The 27,221-nt window shown below is 35.3% G+C and overlaps 1 protein-coding gene across 1 annotated transcript; it reads right to left on the minus strand.

The window, feature by feature from the left end:
* Positions 1-5,879: 5,879 nt before the first annotated feature.
* Positions 5,880-26,560, minus strand: LOC306879302 (MICOS complex subunit mic25a-like). The gene is made up of 8 exons (XM_079432130.1): positions 26,327-26,560; positions 25,772-25,880; positions 25,657-25,696; positions 25,090-25,228; positions 22,924-23,007; positions 16,576-16,646; positions 15,529-15,664; positions 5,880-7,630 (listed from the first exon to the last, which is right to left on the minus strand). Exons 1-8 carry the CDS (start codon positions 26,408-26,410, stop codon positions 7,607-7,609), a joined length of 687 nt encoding a protein of 228 aa, XP_079288256.1. The 5' UTR covers positions 26,411-26,560; the 3' UTR covers positions 5,880-7,606.
* Between the last annotated feature and the right edge of the window lie 661 nt (positions 26,561-27,221).

Genomic DNA, 27,221 nt, shown 5'->3' on the forward strand with positions numbered 1-27,221 from the left:
TGTGTTTTAAGGATCAGATCTCTGAGGAGCTGCTCTCAGTAAATGTGAATGCTAAACAGAAAATAAAGAAATGTTGATGTTTGTAGTTGCTCTGGGATCAGTTAGACATGCTGAATATTGCTTAGCGTCTTCATCTCACATGCTAATAAGCGTGAAAAATATTTATGGGTGTTTGTGACCCTGCACATTATTTTTGTTGATTCTTGAGAACGCAAATAAAGGGTACGCATGTACAATAGCATTCAAAAGTTTTTCCTTTTTTATTTATAAAACTAACCCCATCAAACCTATAAAATAACACAAATTTAAGTATGTAAATTATGCACAAAAACTCTTTTTTGCCACCCTTTTCCTGCAGCTCTGCTAAATCTGCTGCACTGTAGTTGTTTGTTTGTTTGTGTGAACTCAATGTCACTTCAGCACACAGATGTTTAACACCACGAGAACGAGCACACAGCTGGGACTTCAAAACAGCTGAGGGAACATCATGGAGCTCACCAGTCGGAGGACATTTGTTGGCTTCTAATCACTGGATTTGACAATGTTTGTGACATGTTTCTATATATCCTGATATCAAGTGTTTTTCACTTCCATCTGTTATTGTACTGTCATCCTTTTCAGATTTACTGAGCCCTAAATGACACATAAAACAACGACTATGTTTACATGGACATCAGTAATCTAATTGTTTACCTTATTGTGAATAAGACAATATTATGATTAAAGTGTTTACATGAGTTGCTTTTAGAATAATCCTTTCATGTTCCCGTTTTACGTTATAGTACATAGATTGATTAATGGCACACGAATTTCACATATAAACGTATAGTTCATCTTCATTATGATGCCACGTACAGTTTTAGGTGTTTCATTTTTAATTTTATGAAAGCTTCAAATGCAGTTAATTATTTGTCTTGCTATGTCTTGGCGTTGGCTGCAGATGCGGTCATCTGCAGCTAACGCCAAGACATCACTTCAACGACTACTGAACATCCAACCCACCAGCAAACTTGAGAAACCCCCCCTGTGACGACGACGACAAAAGGCAATCCCAGAGGCAAAGCAAGCAAGTAACCTCCAGACTTCAGTGCAGTTTAATACAAATTATTGAGAAACTCAAAGCGAGGGTTAAATAAGTGATTGATGGTTGTTCAGGTCTATGCTGTAAACTTGGGATTTCACATTTCCATTCTCTTAAACTCATCCTTTCCTCACTTTCTCTCTTCCTGCAACGTGTGAATGCTTGTGTTCATGTGTTAGATTAGTTCATGTCTTAGGTTTATATAAATAAAATCTGATTTATATTGAAAAGAGAAGCATCTCGTGTTTTGTGCTCACAAGTTAATGTCTTAATCTGCCGATCTTGTTACTGTGCTATTAAATAGTGTTTTCACTATATTTTGGATTAATATCCAGTACAGAGCTGATGTTATATGGCTTGGTCAATGAATCGCTGCCGCCTCAGTGATCAGCTGTAAAACCCTATAAATCAGAAATGATTCCCTTTGAGCTAAATTAAACTATTTGCTTTAAATTACATATTACGTTTTTACGTTACAGTTGAGTGAGAAATTCAATGACTCATTCACCTGATTCATTCAAAACACTTTTTCATCAGGAAAGAATCAGTGCATGAGTCATTGAATTTCTCACTCAACTGTAACGTAAAAACGTAATATGTAATTATGTAACTGGCGTAACTGTATAACCTGCAGGAAGAGTCGGTATAAACTGACAGTCTGTCTGGAACAACGATGTGGATTTATATAAAAACCGTCCCAGTGTTGTATAACCAGTGTATAAACAGACTTATCAACTTTTAAACAGGAGGAACACTTCCCCAGCTCCTATTTAGCCCAATCAAACCCTTCAGTGTTTAGGAGAAATCCGTAAAAGCTCATCAAATTATTATGATTTCTGAAGGATCATGTGACACTGAAGACTGGAGTAATGATGCTGGAAATTCAGCTTTGGTCACAGGAATATATTACATGTTACAATGTATTTAAATTGTAATAATATTTCACAATGCTACTGTGTGTTTGAGCACATAAAAGCAGCCCTGGCAAGCACAAGAGACTTCATTAAAAACATTTAAAAATCGTAATGTTTCCAAACGTTTGACAAGTGCTGCAGGCTATATTGTCAGTTCTGAATGACACACAAGCTTTGGTTGCTCATTAACACTTATCTCCTGCTTGCCAAGACATCAAATCCAGTGACTCATGACATAACTTCAGTCTTCTCCAAACACACATGCACTCCTCCACAAACAAACCCTCAGAGCCATTCATCTCTGTCATATAACAGTGACAGAAATACAATCCAGAGAGGAGCACAGAGCAGCATCACACACACATTTAACACCAATCAGTCACTGTCCATGCACTTTTAATGATCTTCCATACCTCACAGCGGCTCTTCTGAGGAATATTTCAGGGCGATGCGAGCGATTTCCTCGCAGGCAGCAGAGGAGGGGGACGTTTAGGCTGCTTACTCCAGCGAGATGAGCTCTACCTGAGGTTCAGAGCTGAGAACGGCATCTGTTTACACCTGGAGGTGTGGAGCTGATCCTCAAATAACTGTCTAAGCATAGCGGAGATCTGCTTTCTGTGTTTAGTCCTGAGGCGGTTCAACCAGGACCACGAGAGAGACACATGAATGCAAACACACTCAGGCCTGAGATCAAATGCTCAATTATTACTGGAATATTCAAATATTGTGTGTATAAAGGTGAACTCACCAATGCAAACATATACTATAACATGTTTTTGTGTATTGTTATCTTACACCACACACACACACACACACACACACACAGCTGGGAGTCTCAGGTAAACCTGTTTCCACGCTTCTCATCTCCTCACAGCTCTTCATGTGAAATGACAATCTCAAATGGCACCCTCAGGCCACCGTACGGCTGCAGGAAGTGTTTTCATATACGTGTGCAACATCACAAGTTTCTTTACCTCAGCTATAAAGGGTGTATTTCTGTTGACTTATCCGTTTTGCTGTTTTGTCAGGAAACAGTGTACAAACTTTTCCTTTTAGAGCTTTCACGTTGTGACAAATGAAATATTAGCATACATTTGTTACATGGTATTTAGGCCTGTTCTGATTTAGTATGCTTTATTTTTTTCTAGAGTGGCCATATATCCTTTTTTCAAGGGATTTCTAAATTGCCTAAAATGTCTAGGTTTTAGCTTTGTTTTCCTGTTGTTTTCTTACTTGCTGAAGGTAATGACTGAAAAGTAGTTTGACCAACTGCATAGAGGAATTGGAAATAATCGACCAATCGTGGAATGAGAGAAAGCGGGATCTACAGAGTACGGTAAAAGCAATGCAAATATGTCTTCATATAAAGTATGAGGACTGTAGAGAGACATTTTAGGCCATTTAGAAATCCCAGCCAGGAAATCTCCAGGAAAAGAAGTGCATATAGGTGTATGGAAAACCACTGGATTAATGGTTTTCCTGTAGCAGTCACATAACAATCCCCAAAAAACCCATAGATTTTCATTAACGGAGCGTTCTGGGTTCTTTTTATTGACAGAAAGGACTGGAGTTCAAGACCTCTATTGATTAGTGACATCATAGTGAACTATTGTTGACCTTTGACCTTATTGTCTGCAGCCTTTGAATAATTGCCACAATTTGTAAAGAGCATTTAACCTCACTTGTATTTGCAGTGAGTGAAAGACACACACACACACACACACACACTATAAAGCATTTGGTGATGTCATAAAGATTGACAGCTCACTTTCTGTTAACCCTGCCCATAAGCCTCAATCTGATTGGCTGGTTTGTGCAAATATTTACATTTATGCATTTAACAGATGCTTTAATCCTTAGTGATTACAAAAGAAGAACAAAAGCAGACTGTTGTATGTTAAATTTAATAGCCATGATGCATTAAAGCCTTTAATTCATATTTAACTCCAGAGTGCCATGACAAATTTATTATTCAAATTCCTTAGAATAAAATCAGAATAATATTTTTGGCACTAAGTAATATAGTTTTTAACTAACCTGCAGGCTGTTGAACAATGTGTTTCACAGACTTTTAAAGCTTTTTCCCCTGCATTTTATAGCTTTGATTGTGGCTCATTTAATCAGTTTTATAATCATAGCTTTAGTTCATCTGATTAAAATGAGATAAGGCACCTTCAAATGAATAATGGTGTTTGTTCTGCATTAATGTTTCTGTGATCTTTTGCCACTGATTCTGAACTGAAGTTAGCAGCTGCTACAAATATGTATTTATACAATTGATTTATTCAAATAGTCTTTTACTTTCATTCTTGCACCTGTTATTTGTCCTGATCTTGAGCATTTTAATGTTCCTTTTTTGCATCTTTATTGAGCAATGCTTCATAGTTTATATGAAGTAAAGTGTTAGCAAGATAATAAGATAATGACAGGCCGGCTATAATAATCATAATCAGATAATGTTTGTTGGCATGAGAGCATGTTGCGGTTTGGCATCTGCATTATTATCTGGCAAACTGTGATTAAGCCGAATATTTCCTGCAGATTACAGTTCAGCGACTGTTTTCCTCCAGTCGTGCATCAGCCCAACTATCCACCATCAAATACTCGTTACTGCAACGAGTCAGATCCAATTATTTTACATTATACTAAAGCAAGTAAACAGCGTCATAATGAGAGAAGAACACGGAGCTCAATGGAAATGATGGTGGAGAGGCTTTATTTTCATGAATATGCTTCCATGAGTGTTAAATGAGCTGTGAAATGAGATTCCATCACACACACACACACACGGCGTTAAAAAAGTGTTAAAGTGTTTAAAAGGAAAACTGAAGAAAGTAAAAAAAAAAGCCAATCTCGCTTTCAGGAGGAAATCTGGATCATTACATTGACTTTTGGAAGCCATCAGAGGAATTAGATTTTTTAATGGTGAATGCAAGCTTATAAATGCAAATACAGGACACACACACACACACACACACACACACATCAACCCTTCTGACAGAGGCTTATTGAGAGATTTACAGATTTGCAGACACTCGTCTGTCACCACGTGTGTGTGTGTGGATCCGCAACAGCTCAGTTTTTGCATTTTCTCATGGTTTGAAGGCATTTTGCACCTGCTGTGGAGAAACTTTCATTCAACTCATTTGCATTTGTTCACTTTGCGTCTCTTTCTGAGCTTCGGGCTGTGAATGAAGTTGTACCCTCAGAACAGCTCATTCTCTCCTCATGACATATGCAAAGTGCAACAGATTAGAATAAAAATTCCATATTAAAGTAAATTCAATTAGATCTTTTTGAAATGACAATTTCACTTGTAATACAATATAAGCTGCTCCAGTGATATTTCAGAGGAGGTAAAGGATGTATGATATATGAATATCGCCAGCAGAACAGATGTCTGCCTCAAATGTCACGTATCATGTCTATCAACGTTTAATGCAAATGGGATTTGAATGTAGATCCTGTCTATATCAGATCTTCACGTGAACATCAGTTATTTTTGAAGAAACCGATAATAATAGGCTGTGAATCAGTAATATATTCAGTTTATTGTTTGCCTTAATGAATATGTAACAACATGCTGCACTTGATGGTGAAAGTCAGTGAGAGTCTCTGACACTGTATATTTATATTCTTAGTCACATTAGTGGTCCACCAGCACAGGCAAAGGCCAATTAGATGTTTACCTCCAATTACGACCTTACCTTGCAAAGTAACACTAGTTATTAAGCATTATATTATTTAAATCTTGTCACAGTACATATGGAATCTGTCATTTTAATAAATCCGGTTTACCAAACTGGTTGATGAAAAGCTAATAATTAATTAAACCATAAAAAAATGTAAAATTGAGAAAAATAAGAAAAATAAAACACTTACTAAAAAAGATGTAATATTTTATTTGTTTACTTGCATGTCATGTGACCATTAACCAACATTAAAGAAGCATAAATATGCAAATGTGTTAAATTCAAATATTGCTTATTATTGTTAATAGGGTTATTAGCTAAAACTAAAACCATTAAGAAATATTTTAGTTACTTGAAATAAAAAAGTTAATTGAAATAAAGTACATTTAAATGAAAAAAAATAAAATAAAATGTATTTCATTTACATTTTGCATTTTCATTTAGTTTAACTCAATGTACTCAAGGTATATATATAAAAAAAAAAAAAAACTAAGAACATAACCGGAACACGCAACAAAACTAAAACTAACTAAAATTAAAATGAAAACAGAAAAAAGCTCAAAAGCAGTTAAACTGAGCAAAAATCATATTTTTTGTCAATTTGTATGCTTTTTGACCAAAAACTCTATTATGTAATTTTTATAATAACAGAGTTGAAATAATAAGTGTAAACAATTAAAATATTAATTTCTTCCTGGTAATTCTATCAATGTGTCATAAATGCCAGCATTTCCTGAGAAAGTGTCTATTTGAGCTCAGAGCTTTTGAACCTGAAGTCTGACCATCTTCATATCATATAATATTCTACTTAAAACAAGACAGCAGATTCATATCCTGGTATTATTTTAATAAGGGCTCAGCAAACGTAATAAAGCGCTGTCATATGTTCAGTCACACGAGTAAACTGTATTTCTGCAGCTGCACGTTTGAATCAATGTTTAACTCTCTTTCTGTGATTCACACGCAGAGATGGAGATCAATACGACACATCGGGAACACCAGATCCCATTTTCCGACCTGTTATCTTCATCCGTCTCCACCAGCGTTACCATGACTACTACTCTGTGCCAGAGACGCAATGCATGGAAATCAAGTCACACGGCTCTAGAATGATTCAGAGATCTGTTACTGATCCCAGCTCTAGCAGGAACTTCCTCAAACACTCAGTTATCACAGAACACGCATGTGTCATATTTCAGTCTCAAAAATCAAACCTGCGCTTGTACAGGCCAGAAAAAGAGAGTCGAAGTATAAAAATCAACCCAAAACATCACTGACTGCTACATTTTTGAACATACTTCAAAAATTCATCAATTATACTGAAATACTACAGATTTATCTGTTAAAAATACAAACTACACTGAAATATTAAGAGATTTATATGTTCAAAAATGCATCGAATATACTGTATTTGTATACAGTATATTGTATATACTGTATACTATATAAATATTACTGATTTAAAAATGCATAAACTACATTGAAATATTAGTGCTTTAAAATGCATGAACTACACTGAAACATTAGAGATCTATATTTTGAAAAATGCATCAACTATAGTGAAATAGTGATTTATATATTCAGTGAAAAGCCATTTTCTCAGAGCACACAGCAATGAACAAAGATGCTTTTTATCTCCATAATGGTTGAGTTTAATCATATTCATCCGTGTGGATCATCAGAAAACAGTTTCAGACTGATGAACACTCTTCACTGTCACTGTTTGGAAAGCTAACAGAGTAATGACAGACTGAAGAGAGAAACAGACGCTGAAGAGACTTTATTTGCTCACAGTAAATGAAGATCAGCTAAACAAACCTGATTACCCCCCCCCCCCCCCCCCCCACACACACACACACACACACACACAAACGTCCTCTAGAGCTGATCCTCTTCTTCAGCACCAACCATCATCATCTTCATCCGTGGTTCACCAGCAAGTTCTGCAGAGAATGAACAAACAGTCACGTCAACAAGCGCTGATTTCCATTATAAACCTCCTTCAACAATTCCAGCGCTCATGTGTCGCTCACCTCTCCTGACTTTAGTTTGAGATATTCTATAAGCAGCACACGCTAGTGACACACACACACACACACACACACACAAACACTGAACCACACAAAACAACAGTGAGCTAAACAAAACTGATGATTATATAATTTCTGCTTTTCCTGTTATTGTCAGAATTCACAGTCATTCTTGATGTTGAGACACACAATTTTAATATGAAAAAATATTTTTTTTCATGTAACATTTCAAAAAGTGAAACTTTCATATATTTTAGATTCATTACATGTAAAGTAATACATTTAAAACGTTTTTTGTTTTAATTTTGATGATTAGAGCTTATAGCTCATGAAAGTCAAAAATCAGTATCTCAAAATATTAGAATATTTACATTTGAGTTTCAATTAATGACCATCTCTACAGTATAAATTCTGGGTATCTCTTGTTCTTTGAAACCACAATAATGGAGAAGACTGCTGACTTGGTAATGATCCAGAAGATGAACATTGACACCCTCCACAAAGAGGGTAAGTCACAGAGGGTCATTACTGAAAGCTGTGGCTGTTCATAGAGTGCTGTATCAAAGCATATTAAATGCAAAGTTGACTGGAAGGAAGAATTTGGTTAGGAAAAGGTGCACAAGCAACAGGGATGACTGCAAGCTTGAGAATACTGTCAAGCAAAGCTGATTGAAACACTTGTGAGAGCTTCACAAGGAGTGGACTGAAGCTGGAGTCAGTGCATCAAGAGTCTCCACGCTCAGACGTCTTCAGGAAAAGAGCTACCAAGCCACTTCTGAACCAGAGACAACGTCAGAAGCATCTTACCTGGGCTGTGGAGGAAAAGAACTGGACTGGTGCTCAGTGCTCCAAAGTCCTCTTTTCAGATGAAAGTAAATTTTGCATTTCATTTGGAAATCAAGGTCCCATTTTATTAGGTACACCTGTTCAATTGCTTGGTAACACAAATTGCTAATCAACCAATCACATGGCAGCAACTCAATGCATTTAAGCATCTATAGGTGGTGAAGCCTTCAGAATGGGGAAGAAAGTGGATTTAAGTGACTGAACGTGGAAGGGTTGTTGGTGACAGACGGGCTGGTCTGAGTATTTCAAAAACTGCTGATCTACTGGGATTTTCACACACAACCATCTCTAGGGTTTACAGAGAATGGTCCGAAAAAGAGAAAATATCTACTTCCAGCAGGATAATGCACCATGTCACAAAGCTCAAATCATCTCAGACTGGTTTCTTGAACATGACGATGAGTTCACTTTACTCAAATGGCCTCCACAGTCACCAGATCTCAATCCAATAGAGCACCTTTGGGATGTGGTGGATCGGGAGATTCGCATCATGGATGTGCAGCCGACAAATCTGCAGCAGCTGCGTGATGCTATCATGTCAATATGGACCAAAATCTTCACTCAGAAGCCAATTTATATTTAATTAATTTGTAGCCATTGCACTTTGATAAGTCCCCTGAAATCCATATATTTCGATTAATCATGAAGCCTTATGTTGAGCCACAGAAATCACACTGTGAAGATCGATAATGCGATGGGTTTTTTAGAGGCTAATCATAGAAACAGCACACATAAGAACTGCTAAATAATGACTTTGGTCGTCAGATAAGAGCATCGCTCCTAGCTGTGTTTTTAATCTCCGTCACAGAGGAACTTACTGTGACCTGATCCTTAACCTCACTTTTAGAATTGCCCTTACCACACACACACACACACACGTTTGTTTTTGTGAATTGTGCAGATATTCCATAGGCGTAATGGTTTTTATGCTGTACAAACCGTATTTTCTATCGCCCTACACCTAAACCTACTGCTTACAGGAAACTTTCTGCCTTTTTTCTTTCTCAAAGAAAAAACTAATTCTGTATGATCTATACACCTTTTGAAATATGGGGACATGGGTAAATATCCTCATAAATCACCCATGTCATACCCATGTCATTACACAAATTTGTGTCCTCATGTGACACACACACACACACACACACACACACACACACACACACACACTAAAACAAAAACCTAAGCTTATTTTACCTCAGCCAGCTTTTTATTTTAACTTGAAGAACTAAAAACACTGAAACTGAAAATAAAACTATACAGACATGTTTAGAAATAATTATAAAAATGATAAAAACACAAAATTAAAAAGCAGAATATAATTAAAAACTAATTTAATATATTATCAAAAACTATAATATTATCTCAATGATACTTACTTGTTAGAGAGACATGATAGATATATTTTATAAAGTTAAGTTGTTATATTTTAAGTTATAAATAGTTTTTTGAAGCTATAGATAATTACATTTTAAATTATGAATTATATTTTTATATTAATGTATTATTATTTGATCATTTGTTCATTTACAAACTGAATTTCTAATTTCACTCAAAGGTAGCATTTGTTATATTACAGTATTACTTGAATGAATTTAAGCTATTATCATGAAAATAATGTCATTAATGCAGTACATAAATATTCATGATAAATTAATGCAGTAAATACTTACTTTACTTTACTTTACTTTTGTCATTTAGCAGACGCTTTTGTCCAAAGCGACTTACAAATAAGAAAAAGTAACTAAAACTAAAAAGTTACAACTCTATAAATACTATCTACCCACATATTTAAGAAAATAAAGAAATTAAATAAAATTGACACATGCATATAACAACAACATTTCAATAATAAACATATCAATGAAAAAAATTAAATAAAAAGCTACTACTATCCCTTGCCGGTGTCCCTGCCCGGTGGAGTCGCACGGTAGAGTCGATGGTCTTTACACTCTTTACTTTTTTACTTTTAAATAGAGATAGAGATAGAGATAGATAGAGATCTCTCAGAGAAAGGGCCAGCGTCTGAGCTCAGGGCTGGAGTTTAATGCTGTGCTTCAGTCTGGCCGAGGTACGACACTGATGTTGGAACAAAGCCGCACATCTTCAATCCTCAGCCGACAGCCCAGAGAAACGGCCACAGCTGGAACACAGCGTCCCAATCAAGCCAAAGGAGCGTAAAATGAAGATGCCAGACTGAGCGGAGCAGCGCCGCGGGCATCAGGAACCACAAAACACCTTCCTCCTGTCCTCATCCTCATCAGACACTGCTGTAGATTAATGACCCGACCCGCAGATTCATCAATGAGCAGCACACACACACACACACACACACACACCTGCGCTGACCGACCAGACACACACTTTATTACTGCTAACGGACCATCATTGCACAGATGATGGGACTCACTCACTGGATATTTAGACACAATACAGGAATAAGAGACACTGGCTCCAAAAACATTAGACAGACTACAGAAATGAGACAAATGAAGACTGGAGTAATTACGCTGAAAATTCAGCTTTGCATCACAGCAATAACATTACATTTTACAATATATTCACACAGAAAACAGTTTCAATTGTAATAACATTTCACAATATTATAGCATGGTAGTTGCTGCCTTAAATTACGTTAAATAAAAAAGTCATTTCAGCTTAATTTCATATTAAATTCTATTAAATTGACTTAAAATATATTATATTTTAAAGAGCCCCTATTATGGATTTTTGAAGATGAGCTTTCATGCAGTGTTTAACACAGCTCTAAGTGAATGAAAACATCCTGCAGAGTTTTAAATCTGAAAGTGGGCCGTGTATAAAGTTATTAGGTGCGTTTGACAACGCAGCGCTGCGCAGATCCATCAAATTCTGACTTGAAGCAGTGCATGCCGGTTAGAAATGTTGTCCGACTTGAGACGGCACCGACGCTTCGTGACTGGCATGTGTGGCATCAAAGCACTGCGAGAGCGTTTCGAGATCAGCCCCCGCAGTTTCACCAGAGGGGCTGCAGGAGCGCTGATGACGACACAGCTGATTCATGATTGGTTAAATCATACGATGGCATGTATTTCAGGTTTGTTCGAACATCTTCAATTCCAATAATGCTCACAAATCTGTTTTTACAACAGTTAATGCTTTTTTACTGTAGTCGCAATGTTATATTGAGCCACGTTTATCATACAACATGGATAAAAGCATATATGCCACCACTTTATTAGTATTTAAATAGTATCTGATTATGTTAAATTTTATTCTTGAACAGATGACGCTGTATTAAGCAGTATATAAAAAGTGTTTCTGTTGCTCATGAAAACGTTTCTGAAATGTCTATGTATTTGACAAATATTGCATTTTATTCACTTCATCTTTGATAGAGTATGCAAACACCGCGAGAGCATCACTCACGCGCCCCCGATTGTAACCGGCTACTCTCCTAATGTCTCTCAAAAGAAAGAGTCGACTCTGAATCATTGAAACTAGTCCTTTTTTTAATTAATCCGAAGCCGTTTCATGTTGACGTCAACATGAAACATTAGCATATTGCCCGCCCACTTGTTGCCCGCGCAGACCTGGGAAAACTTGATTTTCGCGTTGGTCTGAATGAAAATGCAAAGTCATTCTTTGTCACTAGGTGCCGCTTTTAAATAGAGGTTTCCCCGGTAACGCTGTACACAAAGCAGCACTGCGCTCACAAACACTGCTTTATCAGGCATTACAGGCGAGATGAAATTAAAATGAGATCAATCGACCGATCACCGCAGTTTAGCGTCTCGCAAAGGAAGGGTTTGGAAAAATTAATCATTGAGCGAATTGTTTGGGAGTCATTGAGCAAATACGGTAAAAATAAATGCATATTATAAGACAATGAAAGTGTTTTTTGACCTTGCATGCATGTCAACCTGTTGTTGGGGACTCCCAAAACCAGAATATGAACCTTTCATAACCCATAATAGGGGCACTATAAGTAAAATAAATGACATAAATGAAGTTGAACCTTGTATAATGTAACAATGAAGTTGAAATTGGTTCAATTATTTTGATTAAATTAAAGTACTGGAGGAGTCACCATACTTGGCCGTATGTCACTTCACTTTCATTTGAAAAAAAAATAAAAATAAGAAATGGTGTAGTTAAAAGACATACTTGAAGAAGAAAAGTTTGGGAGAGAAAAGAGACACAGATACAGACACTTGTTCTGATGAAACAACATTCAGATATTCTGGAATAAAAAATTAGAAAGTGGCAGACAGGAAGCGGTGGCACAGACTAGAAAAGATGGGGAAATGACAGAATGATAAGAAAGACTCTTGATTCATGTGGCATTTCTCTTCCGGTACAGTCTGTGTGTCTGACGGCAATCAATAGGAAATTTCCAGAACGAGGCGAGGCGTTCATGTGCCATATTTAGCTTCAGATGTCAGCGGGTTCAGCGTGAAGGCCTTACAAATATGAAGGTCAGAGGACGTCTACTGTCTGCTCAGAGATATGAGCGCGATACGGCAACCATCTCAGTTCTGGAGCAAACAAAGGCTGTCAGCTTCATCATCTGAATCAATCACACAGCTGCAGGACGACACATGAGAAATGCCAGACGCTTTTATGATCTCAGGATCATCCTGACACGCGTTTCCTTCATTATCAGCGCTCTTTCAATCACCCAGCGCATGAGGTCTCTTAACGCTAACAGGGCTGTTTCAAGCTGATCTGCTCCGTCTCCTGAAGAGTCTATCACCCTGAACCTGATACGACAATCTTAAACAGCTGGATAGATCCGTGTGATCTCTTGTTTGAGGCAGAATATCATATGAGCTTGTGTGGCTTTACCACAGTAAAGTGGTACAGTCTGACACGATGCAAGCTGAACCTCCTCGACAATAAAAATATGGCACAAAAAAACAAATAAGTTGATTTTTAAATTTTCTGAAGTTCTTGCCAGTAAAAAATATGGTGTCTCTGTGTTAGCGTGTTTTGGGGGCCATTGATAAGATCTTCTGAGCTTCTTTCTGTCTGCTGTGAAAAGTCTCTGGCTCGGGTCTCTGCAAGCCCATTTCTAACACATAAGAACAAGAAGTCCTGTTTTGGAAAATTATGACATAAAAAGTCTAAATTATGAGATACTTAGTCATAATGAGATAAATCATAATTATAAAATCATGAGATACAATCTTAGTTAAGACTATTACATAAATGTTTGAAATTATAAAGTAAAAATGAGATGATAAAATTATGATTTTTTTGTCAAAATGTATTGACATACAAAGCCATAATGAGACAAATGTCCAAATGAGATAGTAAGTCATAATATTATGACAAGCTGAAATCAGAGACAAAAACTCCATTATGACATAAAATTTGAAATTAAGAAAATAAGTGAATGCAAGATAAAAAGATGAAATTATGAAATCAAAATTATGAGATAAAAGGCCAAATTTGACAGTATTTCAATTTTATAAATTATTTTTTTTAAGTAATAATTATGATACATGGTCCAAATTGAGATGAATGATATAAACACAACTATGATAGTCATAATTAGGAAATAAAAATAATTAGTTGAATTAATTGAAATAATTAGATAAATGATTGACAAAAATTTATGACATTTATGAGATACTAAGCCATAATGAGATAAATGTCAAAATGTTAAGGCATGTCATAATTCTGAGATAAAAAAATTATTCTTAGATAAAATGTTGAAATTATGCGATACAAATAACTGAGATTAAAAAAAATGGCTAATTATGATAAAGTGAAAATTATGATATAAAAAGTAGTTGGTAATTGAGATGTGCCAAATTCATAATTTCAGCTTTTTATGCCATAATTGTTTTTGTTATTTCATGATTTTGACTTTTTATGTCAGTTTTCTCAAAACAGGCCAAACAAATTTAGTAGGTTTTTTTTTTTACACTAAACTAATGACAAAGAGACTGTATATCAGCTAAAGCGGAGTATGACGGTGATATGGAGAGGGTCTGTGTTCAGTCTTCAGTGCTGGAGAGCTCCGCTCAGTCTTTAGCTGTAGACCATTCTTTCGAATGTAAATGCCTTTCATTAGCACTGTGTTTCACTTCAGTAGCAGTGTGGCAGTGTGCCCGCTCTAGTTGGCATACGGCCACTGCGCCAGATTCTCACACACACACACACACACACACACACAGAAATGATCTCTACTAAAAGCTGTTGTAATCTGACTGTGTGTGTGAGATGCATGAATGATCCAGTATTAAATTGAGTCTGATAGAAGCTCTGCTCATTCACACACACTCATCAGACGAGACACACAGCAGTGGACGCTGCTTCTTATTTCCTGCAGAGAAAATGACTGGCATGTTCTAAAATTAACTAGCTCTTGGTTACACAATGGACAGAAATATGAATAAAATATCACTATCGGCCAGTATTATCATGTTGTTTTATTATCAGCATAGGTCTGATTAGACTCAAACTGCAATATCATCAGGCCGGGTTTCTTATATTTCAAACAGTAAAAACATTTTTAAAAAAGTATTTAACAGTCATCCATCTTTTCAACTATACATTACAATTATTATCACACCTGTTTAACTACCAAAAATCATTTTTAGTGATTAAATAAATCTGAAATAAAAATATATTAAAAAATATATATTAAAAATCTTAGAAATGTTGCCTCAGCAATCTGAAATAATAATAGAAATATAAAAACAAAAATGTATTATTAAAGCAAATCACAAAATTATTAAAATTTAAAATAAATAAAGCAAAATATTAATAAATTCAGATTATTAATAAACACTATAATAGTACATAAATAATAAAAAAATAATAATACTGCACCATCTGCATTTATTTTTTTACCAATTAAAGACTGGTTGACTGTGCATGGTCCCTTTAATGCTATATACAGTAAGAATAATAATAATAATAATATTTTGCAATATTGTACATCCCGGATACAAGCAGACAGATCGCAGCCGTACCTTCTTGGAGGTGTTGATGCAGCTGATGTAGTCTTTGGCCAGCTGTGAGCAGTGCAGCGTCTGCTGTGGGTTCAGTCTGTAGCAGCTCAACACCTGCGACTGCAGCTCAGGGCAGACGGGACTCACATGACGAGGCCTGAGCGTCACACACACACACACACACACACACACACACACACACACACACACACGCTTCATCAACAGTGCTGGGTCAATTACACAGACTGCAATCAAGACATTCACATCAAAAACAGTTTTATGCCACTCACAATCACTCTACTCTAATAAACTAATACAGGATCACCTTCAAACTGTGTCAAGAACACTATACAGATCACAGGTGCAACGACTGATAGACACTAAACTAAGAACTAGAGGGAAAAAATAGTCATAGTCCTGCCACCTAGTGGCCTACAGAAATACTGCATAGGAATTTGGATATGATTTGGTCTCTTTCTCACAAAAAGTAAGACAAAGAGAGCACGAAGGTCCTTCAGAGATGAAGTCTGGCATTGATATTGAGTAGACATGTCTGTGACTCGACAAAGACACAGCTTTCTGCTCTTTTACATAAAAAAATGAGTCATTAAAGGTTAAAATATTATCTTAGTAAATTAAGTCAAACCAAGGTTATAGTTAAAAATAAAAAAATAAAATACAATAAATAAATGTTTTTTTTACTTTTCAAAATACTAATTTATACTATAAATATGAAAAACTTTTTTATACTTTATAAAAAAAAAATATTTTAGCTATAGTTTCTAATTTTGATTTATTTTTAAATGTATGTACATACAGTAACTAAATCGAAAACTAAAATAAAAAAAAATTATAAAAATTATATAGAATAATAAAAATATTAATAAAATTAATAAACCTACTAAAAAACAAATACAAATAAAATTTACAAAAAATTTACCTACATTTAAAACAAAAACTTAAAATATGAAAATAATAAATTAAATTTGAAAATAAAAAAAATAAAGTTTATTTAAAAACTATAATAGTATGATACTGAAATAAGGCCTGTGTCACTTCTGTACTCACTTAACAGTGGCCTCTGCTTTAAGCGCCTCCTGCTCGTACATGTGTGCAGTCTGGTGATAGTATTCAGTGTTCTGCAGAAACAGACACAAAGAGTCTGACTTCATTCAGTTAAGCTGCAATCATTCATAAAATACACAATTAAATAATGCATTTGTTTTCCTGCAGACTCTCCATTTACAATCAGCAAGTGTTTACGGTCCCAAACAGATGCATTTCTGCCACATTTATCATGCAAACTCAAAGGAGAGGGGAAAAAAGACAATTCATTCTTGCTTTGGTTTAATAGTGAATTTTTCTCTCCATCTCCTGCTTCTGTTACCTTCTCTAAACCAATCCCACGATGCAATAAACGCTCAGAAATGTGTGTGGAAGAACTCTTCATCATCCTCACAGGCTCAATTAAAGCAGTGTCATTATTTTCTAGCTCTGTCAGCACATCTCTCAGCCCGCGGACACCGAGTGAGACGCCGTAACGTTTTATTTGGCGAGTTTTATTGGCATTTACACGGCAATTACCACAATTACAAAACACAGCAGTGCAGAACATTACCTTCACACCAGCACATCTCACTCAATGCATCGGCCTCAGATACACTTTTACCAGAGAAATTATCTGCTACTCACAACTGATCAAATAATACTAGTATGCTTGATTTTCTTAAATAAACACGGCTGATATAAACTAACATTCACAACACAAAACTGCATTAGCTTGAATTGAAACAATGCAAAACGGTTCATTCAGAAACAATGTTGTCAGAGTTAAATAAAACTACTGGAACTACTTGAAATAAAGCTGAAAATAAAATATTAGATGAAAAACTTCAATAAAAACACATTCATTCTGTAGAAATATTATAAAAAAGAAAACTAATAAAAATAAACTAAATCCTTAAATTACTTTTGTTATTTGAAATAGAATAAACATGAACTGAAATTAAATAAAATATAAATGATACATTTATCAAGAACTACAGGAAACGTCTGACCTCTGTAATTGTAAACAAAGGTTTCTGTACCAAATATTTTTCTATTGTATCAAATGCTTATTTCCTGCAATAAAATGGAAATTAATTATTCAAAAATCATACAACGTGATTTTCTGGATTGTCTCAGTTGAGGTGTACCTACGATGAAAATTACAGATCTCTCCATTCTTTGTAAGTGGGAAAACTTGAAAAATCAGCAGTGTATCAAATACTTATTTGTCCCACTGTGTGTGTGTGTGTGTGTGTGTATATATACAGGGTGGGCCATTTATATGGATACACCGTAATAACATGGGAATGGTTGGTGATATTAAAGTCCTGTTTGTGGCACATTAGTATATGTGAGGGGGCAAACTCCTCAAGATGGAGCTTTGAGGAGTTAACTTAATTAATAGTTCAGAAATGACTATGGGAGAAGTCGTCTTAAAAGGTACAGTATCAAAAACTTTAATAGTTAGGGGTGAAAATAGTCAAGAAAATCTAAATTATGACTGTTTTGGAGCACGAAACCTTGACTGACATTATAAATGGACTTCAGAGAAACAAATCAATGCTGCAGAAGTGTGAAATACGGCCCGTGGAACTTTATCAGTGCAATATCAGCTCGTTCCTTCAACTCTGTGCTGTTAAATCCAGCAAGACACAAAAACAATACCCTGAAAGTGATTATAATCTATCAGTGTAATTACCATCTCAGTCTGTATCATCACGCAGCTGGAGTAATTAGACTCTGTTATCTTATTAAATCTACTATTACCCGATGCAAGAGGTAGAGAGAAATAAGAGGGACAAGCATCAGAAATCATCAGTCTGAGAGAAGAGTGTGAGTGATTATTAACAGAACTGTGACTTTGTGAACTCTAAAGAACTAGTAATAACGAATTCCTTATAAAACACCTCTAATAAGAGACGTGAATTTGCTGCCGCTGAGATCCCATGATTCCTCCCTCAGAGAAGGAAGAGTCTAATGGGATAAACGGCAAATAAGTAAAGCTCAGATAATGTTGTAGAGATAACACTTTTGATTCTCGACTCGTTCTCTCGTTTCTGGCTTCATTAATACCTGATTCTCAGCTCTACTGAAGTGTCTCTGGATGTTTTCATCTGATCTGTTTTTCTGTGTGAGGCAGTACCTCAGCAAAAGTGAAAAATGCTCACATCTGTATATTGTTTATGTCTCTTTGATGAAATACACTGACAGCACAGCTGGAGCAGATGTGTTGTGTGTGTTCGGGTGGGAACGAGTTATTTAATAAACATGCATAAACTCTCTCAAATTCATTTAAAGGTGGAACAGAACAAAAACCATGTTGTGAACATCGTTTACCGTGCTTGTTAAAGTTTTAGTGCTGATTTTGAGCTTTTTACAACCATTTAGCATTGTTTCATTAACATTCATTTACATTGTTTAAATGTTTTTTTCAGAAATGAAACAATACCTGACATTATTTCACACACATTTCAGCGATGAAGGTCGGTTATACCAGCTGGGCTCAAATAGGCCGCCAACTCGCCTGTCAATCAACCACTGAAAAATATATTTACATAGTGAAACGCATGGAAGCCTGTTTCTGCCACTGAATAAAAATAAAACAAGGTAATTATGACTTTTTATCTCACAATTCAGACTTGCGAATGCAAATTACTATCATGCAATTCTAAGAAGAAAATTCAGAATTAGAATGAGATGAAAGACGCAATTTACATGTCACAAATAAAAAATAAAAAGGTGCATGCAACTTTTTATCTTACCTTTTTAACTCTTTGCAAGTTTATATCTCGCAATTCTGAATTGCAAAGAAAAAAGTTTGACTTGTGAGACATAAACTCACAATTGCAAGATACCTGCAAGATACATTGTAGCAATTGCAAATGAAATGTACGGAGAGTGGCACTAAAAGGCTAATGCTCTATTGCATTTGAAAATAATGTATCACCTACACTAAACCTGACCGACAGTATTAAGAGCAAATGAAAGATTAAAAAAAGCAATCGTGCCATTTAATCATGCTTCTAAAAGCTTTTGAGCTCTTTTAATTTGACCCGCGTTTCACAGGATCTTGTACCCGATGCCGTACCAGGACAAAGAGAGCACAATGCTGTACCAGGTGCGCTACCGAGCAAGCTTACTGCATCAGAAAAGCCATACATATGGCACTGGTTATGTGATGTAAACATCAAAATATATTAGTTTACAAATCATGCATCATGGTAAAAGTGTTCTGAGGTTATAACAAGAGTTGTGCATGCAACCACGCAAAAATAAGTCTTTACTAATGGAAAATCTGCCTCTGTAGTCATGATTCCTGTTACAAAGTAATAAAAGTCATTGTTTTACTGCCTCTAGGGTTGATTTCTGCAGGAAACTGCAGTGAATTGTACCTATAGGAACAATTGGTGTAGAAACAACAAAACTTACAAATTGCTAGTAAATTTCAAAATTAGCTACAAAGAAACAGCAAGGAACACATTAAACTAAACATGAAATCTTGAAGCAGAAACACTGAAAAAGTATTTTCTTGTAAAACGTACTGATAATCTGTTATATTTACAACTTTCAAAAAAAAAAAAAGTGTTACATGAAGTGTTACAAAAGTGTTACTTTGTTTGTTACATGAAGCATTAGAGAAAAATACCAGAAGATATGTACGAGACTCATTTAATGTGATGTAGATTTGTGTATTCTGACTGTATGAACAATAATGAAGAAGAATGAAGGAAATTACACCTGTTTGTCTAGTTAAGTCCTTTTAGATCGGAGCAGATATCAGTCTGATCGGCCGTCAGAGCTTCATCTGATAACACGAGCAGATGAGTCTGATTTATTCTAGCAAAAGCTTGACAGAGTGTAAAGCACAAACCCTTTTTAAGATGGACATGAATATTGCATTACAGTACGAAGAGTGAAGATAGGCATGCAGAAGAGAAAGCCAGTGAGATCAGGATCTTTGTTTCTCTGTGTGTGTGATGCCTTTGTGTCACGCTCAGGATTCCTCTCTGAGAGCTTAACCAAAGCGTTTCAGATTACTGTATGTAGGCTGAATCTTACAAATGTGAGCCGTCATTTAAAGCATCACACATACAGACTGCAGCAGTATAACACACATGACAGAGAGCCGATTAAAGGTCTCAGAAGACAAGAGAAAAATAAAAGATTCAGGGACGGCGGAGTGTGTTTGTGTAAGAAGAGCATCACATCAACTGTGTGTGTGTTGTGACAAAGTGACATTTTTGGTGAAATGGATATATATATATATATATATATCAAATGAAAGCTCTTAATGAGCTCTTTATACTGGCAAAAGTACTGTCATCCATGAGTGCACGTATTTTTATTATAAACAATTGAAATCAGTACACAAAGTCAGATCAAACTATGGTCAAATTGTTGCTCTCCTGTAAAGTTGGTGAAATGCCACTTACGGCTTTCCGTTTCAAACCCTTCGTAGTGTACACAGGCATCACCAAATGAAACTGCACAAATAATGACTGTTCCAGACAGGTTTCCTTGTACACTTCTTTGTCTGCCATGGGTTGGACAAACAGATAATCCTGCCTCAAATTCACTCCATTGATTCAACATTGAGTCAGAATTTGCATATTAAGCCGGTCAATGAAGTTTGTTTGGCTCATGTAGATTTTGCAAAAAGAAACGAAACCTGTTTTTAGAAACATTAAGATGATTTTCTTTGCAATGTTACATTACGATTACTATAATAATTACGATCAATATTGTACTATAATAATATATATTTTATTTATTAATTTTTGTGGGTCATGAAAATTATGTCAACACAGAAACTCTTATCTTATTAATTTATTAATATATTATAATATAATACTTTTTATTTACTAGTTTATTTATTTAATTATGAGGTGAAATAACAGCAAAAAAAAAATCTTAATGGCCTTAATGTTCATAAAAGCAGGCTTTCATAATATAATATTCAGCTATAGTTAGCCAATATGAAGCTGATGTCCTGTTGTGTGACACAGTATACTGCATTTAACACATTTTGCTAATTTCAATTTTTATGCTTAAAATGACCTAAAAGATCACATATTATTTATACTTTGTCACACCATGGCTGTGACAAAAATGGTGATTAAAAATATAGTGCAAAACTTCCAGTTTCCACTTAAACCATTTGACTTCTACCCTTTCCTTTGTACAGTAATAGTTCAAATCTTGATGTTAATCTGAAAAACAGCCCATGAACATGTTATGCACCGACTTCTGTTCACGCAGGTTTGTATTCACAGGAATTTTGATCCTTTTACAGTTCATTTTATTTTTAAACTTTACACGACTTTATTGTGGCATTGATATCCCAAGGTTCAAAGGTTGCATTCCCATAGGACTTTGTCTTGAACATTCAAACATTTGCTACCTTTGAACCTGCAAATTCATTTCACTGTAACCGCAGTGTTCCTGTAGCTCAAACAGATGGGTTCGATTGCCAGGGAATGCAATGTAAATCGCTTTGGATAAAAATGTCTGCCAAATGCATCAACGTAAATGTAAAATATACAACTATGTGATGCCTTGTTTGCTCAGACAGTTCAAAATAAATATGGTTAAAGTTTAAAAATTAAATAAACGGCACCAGTCTGACTTCTGGACGTTCAAAAACATTCCAGAGGCCATCTGAGACTGTTTTTTTATAGCAACAGGCCTACTATTTATGGCTTATAAGATCATATTTTCACTTTTCGTTTCATGTGAAATAAATATATTCTTAGTTTCTATAATTTTATTTCAGTTCTCAAAAAATTCATTTCTTTTTCTGTTGCAGTGATGAAACTAAACACAAGCTGAAACTCTCTCGCTTTCATTCCTCAGGCGGTTAATCAATGATCTAAAACAACTTTTAAAAGCATAAAATCCCACATTTGGATTCCACCCACAGTTCATCTCTCCGGATCGGTCACACACACACATTAAAGTGGCGTATCCCTCATCAGAAGCATAAAGGATGTTGATACAAGAGCGCCACGGTTCAGATGAAGCCGCATAATCATCATGACCTCAACGTTATCGCATTCATGCAAACAGATGCATTTATAAATGCAGACTCACCAACTATATTCAATATGACTATGAAAACATCAGAGAAAACAACCCATCTTCAGCCTTACAGTAAGATCAAAGACGAGACGGTTTGTAGGAACGTGGCAGTGATGTGCGTTTAAAGTACTTCTAAAGGCCACATTTTGTAAATATCCTCACAAATATAATAAAACCTGTTAAAACTGACATGTTTTATTTCTAGCAATGGAAAAAGGTTCATCAATGGGCCAAATTCAGGCTTCAAATCTAAAAATGGTTTGTGAGGAAGTGTGTTTGTGCATCACACACCTTCTTCTCCATCAGATGTAGTTGCTCCTTGTAAAACTGTTCCAGATGTTTCAGTTCATTTTCTTTCTTCTTCAGCTGTCGGGCCTGATAGACACAGAATAACCTGCTCAACATCACATGTTCATTTGCAATTCAACAAAACTCTTGATGGCTTTCAAACGTGGTAGATGCTCGACTGCAGCACACGATGAAGATCTGAGGTCCTCTGATGTACCTGATCTATGATGGAAACTGGCAGTTTAAGCAGCCATCCACAACAGAAAGAGCGCAGCAGCATGCAAGAGGACAGAAACACCGTCACGTCATCACAAACTCAATGAATAATGCTGAGATTAGCCAGAAATTAGCTTTCTGTGACGACAGACATGACGTACAATAACACAGAAAACAAAGCATGATGGGACGGAATGAAAAGACACACTTCAGATGCATGAATCAGATGATACAATAACACAAATATGATTCAATAAATAAATATGACTACAAACATTTGGAAGACATACAACACACACACACACAATGATAAATGAAGATTTAACTGATGTGTGATTATATGGCTAGCCCTATAGAAGCTGCTTCCGCCACTGAATAAAAAAATTAAAAAGGTAATTGCAACTTTTTCTCTCACAATTCTGATTTATTTTTATTTATTTTTTTCACTTTACCTCGCAATTGTGAGTTTATATCTCAACATTTTGTGAAAAAAAGTCAGAATTGTGTGAGAAAAAGTTGCAATTACCTTTTTTATTTTTTATTCAAGTGGCACAAACGGGCTTCCATAGCTAGCAGCTTTAAAGTTAACATGAAAAATCTTTGTTTTTTTTTATCATATTCATCAAAATGTAGTAAATTGCTCCACTTCTGGAAAAACTTCCACATTTGACAATATTTTTACTGTTAACTTAACTATTAAAAATGTTCTCGGTAAATGAAATAAAGCTGAAATAAAATAAAATATTAATATTAATTGAAAAACCTAAACTTAAATGAAAATTAGAAATATTGCAATAAGTTGGAGTTGAAATACTAACATTTCTAAAACTAAAATTAAAGCCATAATGAAAAAACAATAAAACAATTCAAGCTAAATTATTTAAATTTGAACAAAATTATTAAAACCAATTGAAAATATTAGTAAAACTATAATTGTATAAAAAAAATACTAAACTTGCTACATGCATCAATCACTCTTATTGTAATCAGTTTTCACCATCCAATCAGTTCAAGTCCCAATGACACTTTCTTGTTAAATATTGTCATACTCTAGTAAACAGTTTCATGTTGACTTTAAAAAGGCTCTGATGAAGAGACTGACTGTGTCTTGTCTCATTTACACACAGCACTAAGAAGCAATGACACATAAAACTACAATAAAACTCAGATTCACAGCAAACGACTGCTGCTTCTTACCCGAACACTCAACTCATCCGGCTGAGAAACAACAGAGAGCAGAGAAACAAGGTGAAGGATGAGGAAACATTACAGCCCATGGACCCCAGAGCCCATGCTGTATTTATAATTACATCAAAGAAAGAAAGAAAGTTGTGCTGAATTTAATTTCTGCCTATTTTAATGACTGTACCAAATCAGTGTCTCTCTAGGGAATCACACGCTTCTTACAGTGGTTTGCTGTTCTTTTACACTCGTTTAGTGTTTATAGTAATTAATGAACTGGGTATTAACACACATCTGTGCATCTAAATGAGCCGGAATATACATGTTAATCAGAAAAGCATCAGCTGAGGGAAAATGAACTGAGAGAGAGTACAAAATAAAAGATTGCAATCATGAGCACTTAAAGCTTTACACGCAAAACAGGGTAATTATAATTAACAACGAAGCTGGTTATTATAAATAAAACGAGGAGCATCACCTCAAACAGCAACATTACATCAAACACTCCTGCTGCAAAACACTCATTAATACTGCTGCTTTTGAAACAGAAGGATAGATGTCTCATCATCATGAAAAATATGAGAAAACAAACAAAAATCTGTGAGAGTTATTGCTTGAAAGTTCTTCATTATATTCTTTCGTGAAATGAGGAATCATGTTGTCAAAGTAAGGCATGTTAAAATGCATCCTGTATGTCAGAGAAGGACAGACAGCGTCAGGTCATAGTGAAAGCAGAAGAGAAGCAAGAGAAAGCGTGTGTGTGTGTCTCACCAGGTTGTGTGTTTTGTCGAGTTCCTGCCGTGTCTTTGCTGTCTCTCGCAGCGCCGCTGGGTTTATATCGTCTCTCACCATCTCTCTACGGCTGATCCGGGCCAACTCTTCCTGGACCAGAGCCTGCTCACGCTCGAACCTACAGCCACACACACACACACACACACACACACACACACACACACACACACACACACATCAGCTACAGGGACAGACAGACACTAATTGCATGACCATTAAAGAATCGTTCATGATGAATGAGCCAACTAGCCTTGATTCTAGTGAATGCAGCTTACAATTATTTGTTTATCATTGTAATGCATAATAATCTCAATAAATAAATATTATATATTATTTTATTTAAACTGCCAAATATTTATGCATCATGATAGCAATAGATGTAATGATTTTTCCAAGGTTATTATCATTAATTAAGACGAAAACTAAAAAACTTTTACAAAATTACAAAGTAAAAAAACTCAAAATGTAGAGATGTTTAACAGAGTTGCAGTAGTTATGGCAGAGAATGTGTTGAGAAATACTGATAAAACTATATAACACACTAACCGTCTCCTGAGCTCCTCCTGTGTCTCTGCAGCAGACGGCCCTGAAATATCAGCATCACAGTCAAATATGAGATATAAACAAGTGTTGCTGAAGAGAGGAGCAGAAGCGGTCGAACCTGGCTCAGGTTTAGCACTCTCTGCTTTGGGTGATGATGATGAGGATGATGATGATGATGATGATGACGGTCCAGTGTCCCGCATCCGCTGAAGAACATCACCAGACAACTGAGAGCACAGAGACACTCGCATTAATATAACATCAACTGAGTTATGACTTCACATCTGGACATATAAAACAAAAATATATTAATACAACCAAATAAACATACAGCTCTCAAAAGAAATAAAAATATAATAAAATAATAATAAATAACACACGCTCTCACAGATCATATTGAACTGTTTTGTGTCGTTGACCTTGAGTAAGAGCAGATAAAACTACTATTTCACAGCATATTAGATCCCAGCAAACAAGCCATGAGGAGAAACACGAGCACAATGCTTTAAAATGAGCAGATTTCATCATTATATCACATATGAATCAATTAAAAACTGATACTTTCATTTTCTCAGAGCCACTAAAGTTCAAAAGAGTCATAAAAGCACATTAAAATCTCATAAAGGTCCAGTAGTATCAGTCAGGACATGATTATTATTGTGGTGTCTGTCACCTTTACTCCGTGTATGACCCTGACATTGTCCTGTTCATCGAGTCCGTAAGACACAGATCTGCTCCTGCTGTCCGCGGCCCCCATCAGCACTAAATCACCCCAAACACTCCAGCGACACAAATAAAATCACCCCGATTCACTTCAGGGTCACTGTGTCCCGCTATATGCAGATACAACCAGAAAACATCCACGCGTCACGTGACACGCGCAGTGCACTATGGGACATGTAGTTCTAGTCGCCACACTGACGTCACATGGAGGTTTATATGGTTTAATTTTATGGTTTGTTTAATTTGTGTTCTTGTATTGAAAGCAAAACTTTTTTGTAATGATATATTATAATAAAAAGAAATAAAAAAATGCACTCTTTTACTATGTTATTATTTTTAAGGTAGTTTTTTTATTATTATATTTGAATGAAATGGTCGGTAAATAGTATTTAATTTGCCTTTTCTTTTTCTCTTATTGCTGAAGATTATACTGCTAGCAGCTTTAAAGTCAACATGAAACAAAATAACTTCTGGATCCAGTGTTGCAAAATAAAACTATTAAAAACTGTTTTTGGTAACTGAAATACAATATAAATATAATAAACTTAAATTATTTTTAAAAGTTGAAGTAGCCTACTAAAATTACTAAAACTGAAACAAAAATGTATTAAATGGTATTTTTGTTTCAGTTTTAGTAATTTAAAATAAAATATTTATATTTTAAAAAGCACATAAAGTTACTAAAGCTAGCATTAAAATGAAATTTTTAAAATAAAAGCTAATTTATCATTAAATCCTATAATAGCTTATATAAAAATACTGAACATTTTACATCAGTCCCTCTTTTTTTTATCTGTCCATCATGTATAAAATCAAGTCCCAATGGCATTTTATTGTTGAATATT

This window comes from Barbus barbus, assembly GCF_936440315.1.
Source record: "Barbus barbus genome assembly, chromosome: 13".
NCBI classification, from domain to species: Eukaryota; Metazoa; Chordata; class Actinopteri; order Cypriniformes; family Cyprinidae; genus Barbus; species Barbus barbus.

Bases quoted from the DNA above. Each gene is read 5' to 3' on its own strand.
- LOC306879302 (XM_079432130.1), bottom strand. From the start codon at position 26,410: ATGGGGGCCGCGGACAGCAGGAGCAGATCTGTGTCTTACGGACTCGAT. The intron at 25,229-25,656 runs GTTAGTGTGTTA...GTGTGGCTGTAG, and splicing joins CAGGAGGAGCTCAGGAGACG to GTTCGAGCGTGAGCAGGCTC. The intron at 23,008-25,089 runs GTGAGACACACA...TGTGTCTATCAG, and splicing joins TCGACAAAACACACAACCTG to GCCCGACAGCTGAAGAAGAA.